This window comes from Mesoplodon densirostris, chromosome X (assembly GCF_025265405.1).
Source record: "Mesoplodon densirostris isolate mMesDen1 chromosome X, mMesDen1 primary haplotype, whole genome shotgun sequence".
NCBI classification, from domain to species: Eukaryota; Metazoa; Chordata; class Mammalia; order Artiodactyla; family Ziphiidae; genus Mesoplodon; species Mesoplodon densirostris.
Window position 1 is genome coordinate 80,358,774 of NC_082681.1, and position 7,597 is coordinate 80,366,370.

The 7,597-nt window shown below is 60.9% G+C and overlaps 1 protein-coding gene across 1 annotated transcript in view; it reads right to left on the reverse strand.

Annotated features, from left to right (window-relative positions):
• Positions 1-6,420, reverse strand: part of NALF2 (NALCN channel auxiliary factor 2) — a 28,716-nt gene extending 22,296 nt beyond the window's left edge. The window contains exon 1 of the mRNA XM_060087741.1: positions 4,591-6,420. Coding sequence (XP_059943724.1) covers positions 4,591-5,448 — 858 coding nt within the window. The 5' untranslated portion in view covers positions 5,449-6,420. The remainder of the gene's footprint in view (positions 1-4,590) is intronic.
• Positions 6,421-7,597: the final 1,177 nt, after the last annotated feature.

The window sequence follows — 7,597 nt, forward strand, 5'->3', positions numbered from 1 at the left end:
CTCACGTTCATGGCCAGTGAGCTTCGGTGGATCTGGACACCCCTCCTCAGGGGAGCCTTTGACATGGTCCTGGGAGGCTGCTTCTTGGCTGCCTCCCCCTTCCTCCACCCCCAAATGGGGACAAGGATACTCCCTCTGCCCTCACGAACCCTGGGTCAGGGAGGCTGACTGTGGGGCACTGCTCCGTGCCTGAAAGCTTGGGTGACAACAGGGACCACTTGCCAACCTGGGGCTCCTGCCCTTTGCCCAGTGCCCCGAGCTTCCTGCTCTCAGCACCAGCGTTAGCCTGGGAATCCTGCTTGGCAGGAAAACCGTGGCAGGTGGGAGGAGAGAGGAAGGCAGCGAGGCAGAAACAGCTGCCAGCCGGAGTGGAGGAAGAGGTCCCCAACGGGTAAGGGCAGAGGGCGAGGTGCTGGCTCTGGCAGCCCCCTCCCCTGGGTGTGGGTGTTAGGCCTCCTTCCCTGGCCTTGCCCATCCAGTGCTGCTCACTGGCCTGAACTCTGAGCTGACACAGACCTCAGAGGTCAGCTGGTCCAACCTGCCCTAGACTCCGGAGTCAGAGTCATCTCCACAGCATTTCCCCCAGGGCTCTGTCTGAATCAGGCTAGACCTTTCCCCTGAGAGCAGGAACTCACCTCCTCTCAAGGCACTCTGTTCCCTCTTCGGAAGGAAAAAACTGTTAACTGAACAACTCTGATATGCCAGGCCTAGGTACTGTGCAGACTTCTCATTAATAATGAGCTCATAGGGCTGTTCTGATGAATTACCTCCATTTTACAGATGAGAAAAGTGAGGCTGAGAGAGCTGAAGTCCCTAGCTCAAGGTCACACAGGTAATACACTAAAAAAAGCTGGGCTTGAACCCAGGACTTTCTAACCATGAAGTCCCTCTGGGGTTAAGCAGGACATCCCTCTTCTTTTGCACCCTGACAACTCTGCTGAGGTCTGAAGTTGGAGACCACACCTTCCTGAGTCTCCTCTTCTTCAGGTGAAACAGCTCCTTCAACTCTGTCCAGGAGAACTTGAGTTTTAGCCTCCTCCTAAACTGCTCAGTGTGAGACCCAGAACCAAACACACAATATGCCAGGTGGGTGTGGGCCAGTCCCGAAGAGAACAGAACTATCGCATCCTTCCTTGGCACTAACCTTTACGGTTGTGGCCCTATGGCTAGTGAGAACTGAGAACTGGCCTTCTCTTGGGCTTCTATCCCCTCTTGGATCAGAGCTATGAGAGAAGAGGCCAGGGCTTTGTTCCCATCTCACCACTGCCCCCCCACCCCACCCCTCAATCAGACTATCCTCAATTTAGAGTAGGGAAGGGGCAGAGGTGGAGGAAGAGGCAATCAGAACCAGGCGGGGTCTGGCAGGGCTGGGAGACGGAGAGGGCTGGGGAGTGAGGGGGTGGTCCAGTAACCACAGGCAGGGCCAGAAGGGTCAAGCAGAGCAGGAGGCAAGGGCTGAGGGGATGCGTGCACAGGGAGGTAAGGGAGGGGTGGAGCGGGGCCCCAGGGGTTGGGAGAGGCCAGCGTGGGAACGGGCATTGGCCTCCCTAAGTTATCATCGGCCCTGCTGTGTGAGAGGAAGTCAGTCACACATTAAGGAAATGTCACAGCTGGTACTAAATTGGGAGGTGTCACAGGCAGCAGTGAGGACAGGTATGATGTGTGGGGTCCTGTGTGGCCCGAAACAGGGGCAGATGTTGCAAAGGGAGAGAACAGGGTTTCTGGGGCTGCCCGGGAAAGATCTAACTGAAATACTGGGGACAGGCCCCCGGGGATGGGGGTCACCTGGCCTTGGAGCAAAGGCTCCAGGTTTGGTTTCCAGCAGCACAGGAAGCCTCCTCACCCTAGCCTGGGGCGGTGTGCTCTCCACCCTGGAGAAGCTTGGAGGATGTGGCATCGTCTCCAAGGGATCCCATTTGGGGGAGGGGCTGGACAGCAGGGCTTGAAGCTGGGGGGCAGGCTTGGGGATCTGCAGAAAAGGCCTGGGATAGAGGTGGGGCACTGGGGTGAAGACAGAGGGGCTGCAGGAAGGAGGAGAGCAGGGCTGTCTTTTCCTGTAGGGCCTGTAATACAGCTGGAATCTAGAGGCCTGTGGGTGTAGGCCTCAGTGAAGGGAGAGCACGTTGGAGAGGGTGGGAAAGACAGGAAGAAAGCTGTGGAGCTGACACTGCCCTTCTCCCAGCACAGCAGGCAGCAAGAGAGCAGGCGGAGTTCACTTGAGAGGGAGAGGGAGAGAGAGAGTGAGAGTGTGAAAGCGGCAAGGAGACAAAGGAGAGCAGGGAGGGCCCTGGCCATTGCAAACCTGATGAGAGGCCATGGCCAAAGCGTGAGCTTAGCACCAACGCCATGCGGGTTGGAGTCCTGGCACTCCTGCTCCTTAGCCGAGTGGCCTTCGGGCAAACTGCTTGAGCCCCCTGCACCTCAGTTTCCCCATCTGTAAAATGGGGCTCATGATGCTGGTATTACCAGCCTCCCCAGGCAGTTGTGATCTCATAATACACGTGAAAGAGGCTACAAACCTTAAGCAGGACATCACTGCCAGGTGTTCTATTATTTTTACAAAATACTATCAGCTACCTCTTCCCACTTCAATCTCACAAAAGACTCAGGATGTAGGCAGAGCCAGGCTTATTGTCCTTGTTTTACGAATGAGGAAACAAAAGCTTAGAGAAGTGAAGTGACATGCCCAAGGTCACACTACGAACAAGTGGTAGAGATGATCAGGCCTCCTGAATCCGAGAGATCAGCTGTCTTTCTCCTCCAACAAACTGCTTGGTAAAAATAATCAACATGAGGGATTATTATTTAGTGCCGGATCAGACAGAGCCTGAAGCCAACTATGACCCGGAGAAAACCCCACGGGAAAGTTGTAGCACGGTCTCTTTTTCATCCTGGAGATTGTGGGAAAGAAAAAGTCGGGGCCACGGGGTTGGAGGGAAGGTCACAAAAGACAGACATCCTTTATTCCGTCTGCTAGTGGCCCGTGTCCCTCTGCTTGCACTGACATCAAGGGTGTGTGTCTCTATCTCTATATGACAAAATGTGTCCTTTTTCATGTGACAGTACTTCTGCCTGTGAGTCTCTGACATCCTGGGGAGATGTGCATATGTACGACACCTTGTCTGCTTCTGTGGCACCGTTTGTGGGTGTGACGACCTCTCTCTACCTCTGTGTGACTTTGCCCGGGGTGGTGGTGGTGCTGTTTGGCAGTGTGTGTGTCTATCTGTCTGTACACCTTTAAGAAGTGGAATATCTCATTTGGTAGTGTGAGTGAGGCAGTGAGTCAGCTGAGGCTGAGGGAGGCGGGAGGGAGACTGCTAGGTTACGAGAACAGGAAAAAGGAGAATGAGAAAGTGAAGTCAGGCGCAAGGAGCTACCCCTTTCCTTCCCAACCCCCTGCCCAAATCCCTAAGGAGCCCACCAAGAGCGTGGAACCGAGCAGAAGTCCGCAGGGGTCACGTCAGATGGAAAGGGGCACTTTCTGTCCCTCCCCAAAGCCTCGGAGGGAGACAAGCTAGGCTAGGAGGCAACTGTCTCCCTCTCCAGCTCTCGGCCCCCAGCTTAAGGATGGGTGAGACCAGCACCCCCACCTGGTCTCCTCTTCACTTGACCCTTTGACCTTGCTGTTCTCTTTCCTCTCAGAGGCAGGCCACCTGGCCAGGCTGCACAAACAGAGCAGTAGCACCATGTCCCAAATGTTTACAGCCCCCATACACCCACTGTCCAGAACGACCCTGCTCAGGGTCAAGAAGTTTCTCAACACTCAGCTCTGCCCTAGGCAGGCCCATTCTGCGGGGGCCCCGCCTCTCCTCTGGATGCCCGTTCCCAACAGCCAGTAAGCCAGCTTTCCCTCCACTGCCACCCCAGGGCACTGGGAAAACACTGGGACTTCTGTAGTGCACCAGCCTCCAGGGGTCCTCCCACAGGCTGCTGTGCCCTGCTCCCAGCTCCTTCTCTTGTCAGGGGAGAGGAGCTGGCAGGTACCCTCCTTGGGAGAAAACAGGTACCCTGGGGCTCCACCTGCTTAGACTCTGACCAGCCACCTCAGGTCATATAAGGTCAACCGTGTGCTGTGCCCTACAAACAGGTGCCCCTCCTCTCACCCACTGGCAGGGGCCAAAGGGTCAGGGTTAGGTTGCCAAATATTCTTCCCCCACCTTTGGCCTTCCCCCTGCACCAGCCAGTCCCAGGACTTTCCATTCCAGCCAAGGAAAGGAAAGGGGCACCGCTAGGTGAGGACGGGGGCTGGGGGAGCCAGAACCCTCTTTCCATCCCTTTGCCAACCGGGGGGACCCCGGACCCCTCCCTCCTCATGCGGGGGGCGGGGCGCGAGAAAGCCCCAGTCAGATGGTGCCCAAAGCCAGAATCAATAGAAGTTGGCCAGGTGGTTACCTGACTTGAATCCCTGAGGCCCTGCTTCCCGGGAGGGTCCCAAGGTAGCACTACCCGTGCCCCACTGAGAACGGTGGGGGGTGATGGCGGGGAGGTGAGGTGGGTAGAGGGGGAAACCTCCTTTTTTCTCCCGGTCCCACCGCCACGGCTCCCGCCGCCGAAGCGGCAGCCGTTGTGGCCGCGGACGCCAGTCCCTACCTTACAGCCTTTCGTGCAGGACCGGATTGAGTACTCTTCTGCCTGTAAGTATTTATGCAGCACGAGGTCGAACTCGTCATATTTTTCCTGAGCATGTCGGTCGAGCCGCTGGTACGCCTCGATACAGTTGCTACACACCTCCCAGGCCCCGGAGCCCGGGCTAGCCACCACGGCCAGCAGGTCCCCCAGCAGGGTGTCCAGGCTGCAGTCCAGGCTGTCGGGGCGGTCCATGCCCAGCAGCAAGTCCCAGACCGTGTAGGTGTCGCAAAAGGAAAGAGTGAAGTTCCGAAAGTGGCCTTTGAGCAAGTTTTTTTTGGCGGTGGGGAACTCGGCCGGGGCACGGGAAGGGGAGTCGGGGGGCCGTAGAGGGGGCGCTGGGGTGGTCGGTTCGAAAAGTCTCTGCAAAGATTGCCATTTGGTGCAAGCTGCGTCCAGCCCCGTGGGTTCTGGGACGCCGCCGCAGTCCGGCCAGGGACCGGCGGCGGGGGCGGCTTTGGTCAGGTTGCTGTGTCGCGGGCCGCAGGTGCCTGGGGGCGCGCTGGGCTGGTCGGGCGGCTGCGGCGGCGGCGGCAGCACCGCGCGAGGAGGCACCGGCTGCAGCTCCCGGCCGGCCCCCCAGGGCGGCCGCATGGCGCTGCTCAGCTCCCTGGCCCGGGGCCGGGCCCCCGCGCACAGCCACAGATGGTCAGCGAGCAGCACGGTGAAGAAGAGCAGGGACGCCAGGGACAGTCGCCATCGCTGCGCCCGCTCGGAGTCGGCGCAAGGTTTGTCGCTCGGCCTGGGAGCCCAGCAGCAGCAGCAGCAGATAGTCAGCGCGGCGGCGTCTTTCCCGGGCCACATCCAAGCGCCCCTGAACATATTTCAGGGGGGGTCCGGGCTGGAGGGAAAAGGCGGGCGCGAGGCCGGACGGCCGTCTCGGGCTGGCTGGCGGGCGGGCAAGCCGGCTGCGCGCCGCTCCGCGCTCCTCGGCGCCGTCCAGGCTCTACCTCGGGGGCTGCATGGCGAGGCAGGCCGGCCGGCCCGGGGCCCCGCTCAGGCCGGAGTGGCGGGGCGCTCTCGCGCCGTCCCCGCGCCCCTCCCGCGCTCCCTCGCTCGCCGCCCGGGCGCGGCCGCCCGGCCCGCTAGGCGCTGCCCGGCGTCCCAGCGGGGGGCGGTGCGGGGCACTGGGGCGGTGGCGGCTGCGGCGGCGGCGCCGCACTCCTCATAGTGTCGGGCCGCTTAGCTGCCCCGGGCTCAGCGCCACTTCACTCCGCGCCGGCTGCCGCCCGGCTAGCACTCCGCTCCGGCCGTCTCGGCTCGGCGCAGCTCTGCGCCCCTCAGCGCCGCCGTGCGGGCCCGGCCGCCGCGCTCCGCTCCGCTCCGCTCGCTCGCCCCGCGCCGCGCTGCTCAGCTCCCGCCCGCCCGTCCGCCTGCTCGCCGGCCGCCCGCTCTGTGCCGCTCCCAGCCTCGCTCGCGCCCTCCTAGGCCCGCCGGCCGGCCCGCTGCTCGGCCCTTCGGGCTTCGCTCGCGCTCTGGCCGTTGGCCGGGGCCGGTCCCGGGCCAGCTCCGCTCCGGCTCCGCGCCCGCCGCTCCCGGAGTTCCGGCTCGGGCGGGCCACCTGGCTCCCGGCGGCGCCACAGGCGCCGGACGCCGACGCGGGGCTTTACTTAGTGCGCCTCTCGCTTCCGCCTCGCGTTCGCACCGCTGTGGCGGCCGCCGAGCGGCACGGCCCCTTGGCTCCCGCTGGCCATGCCCCCTCAGTCTGTCGCCATCTTCCGCTGTGCAGAGAACACCTTGAGAGCCCGTGTGCGAGTGTGTTTGGGGGGGAGTGGGGGCGGAGAAAGAGCCACGAAGAGGAGGAGGGAGCGGGACTGGGGCCCCGACTGCGCCTGCGCCTCAGGACTCCCCCCCACCCCACCCCCCCAGCCGGCCGCAGCCTGTGCTGTTTGGGGATGTTTCCAGTCCACCCCCAACTCCATTCACTTCAGCGCCTCCGTTCATCCGCCCGCTCCCCGCGTGCACTCGCCGCACGCTGAGTCCCAGGCCCGGCACTCCCCCTCCCCCGCTGACCCGGGCGCTCGCCTCCCTCCCTGAAGCAGCCGGTCGCTCCCCCTGAGGGCTAGGGGACTTCTGAGGGTGATTGTTAGAGGCAGAAGGAGGCACCTCCGTAGCGTCTCGCTGCCACCCTGGGTCGCCGCCCCCGTCCCCGTGACTAGGCGACGCTGGAGCCGGCTGCGGATCGGACCAGTCCCGTGTCCCTAACTCCGCTGTCGCCCTCACTGTCCTGCCCCAGGCTAAGGCGGCCCCTGGTGCTGAAGGACAGCTCCCGGCTTAGCTGCTGCAGAGGACAGAGCTTAGCGAGCGTCCTGGAGGGGGCAAGACAGTGGGCTAAGATGGGTAGTAGCGATGGGGTGTCGTTTCTGCCCTTAGTAAGATTTCCAGCAGCCTCTCCCCCGTCCTAGCTTCCTGGCTCCCCCTACAGGCTGCTGAGAATAGCTGAGCGAGAGTGAGGGAAGCTGCGCTGCCAGGATGGAACCATGTGCTTGGGGCCCTCACAGAGTCACATGGCACTAGGAACTCAGACGTACAAACGTCCTGCCGCACCACTAACCTTGTTTGGATTCCACCAAATCTCAGACTGATCCGATCGCTTGTTTCCTTTTCTCATTCCCTCCCACCCCAATAACTCCCACCTCTAATTTTTGTTAATATTAAGAATACCAATAATAAAGTAGCCTCTGTTGAGCATTTACTAGGTGCTAGATACCGCTCTAGGCACTTTACATTCATTATTTCATTAAATCTTCACAACAGTCTAATTACGTAGGCACTGCTGTTGTCTTCATTTACATATGAGGAAGCTGAGGTTTAGGGTGGTTAGGTTGCCTAAAGTCAGACAGCTAGTAACCAATGAGGCCAAGAGAGAAAAGCAGGCAGTCTGGCTCTAGAGCTTTCCACACTGCAGTCAAGCCCTGGGAAGATGAATGGGTGGAAGATAGTCCTGCCTTCTAGGAAATTGTAGTCTTCA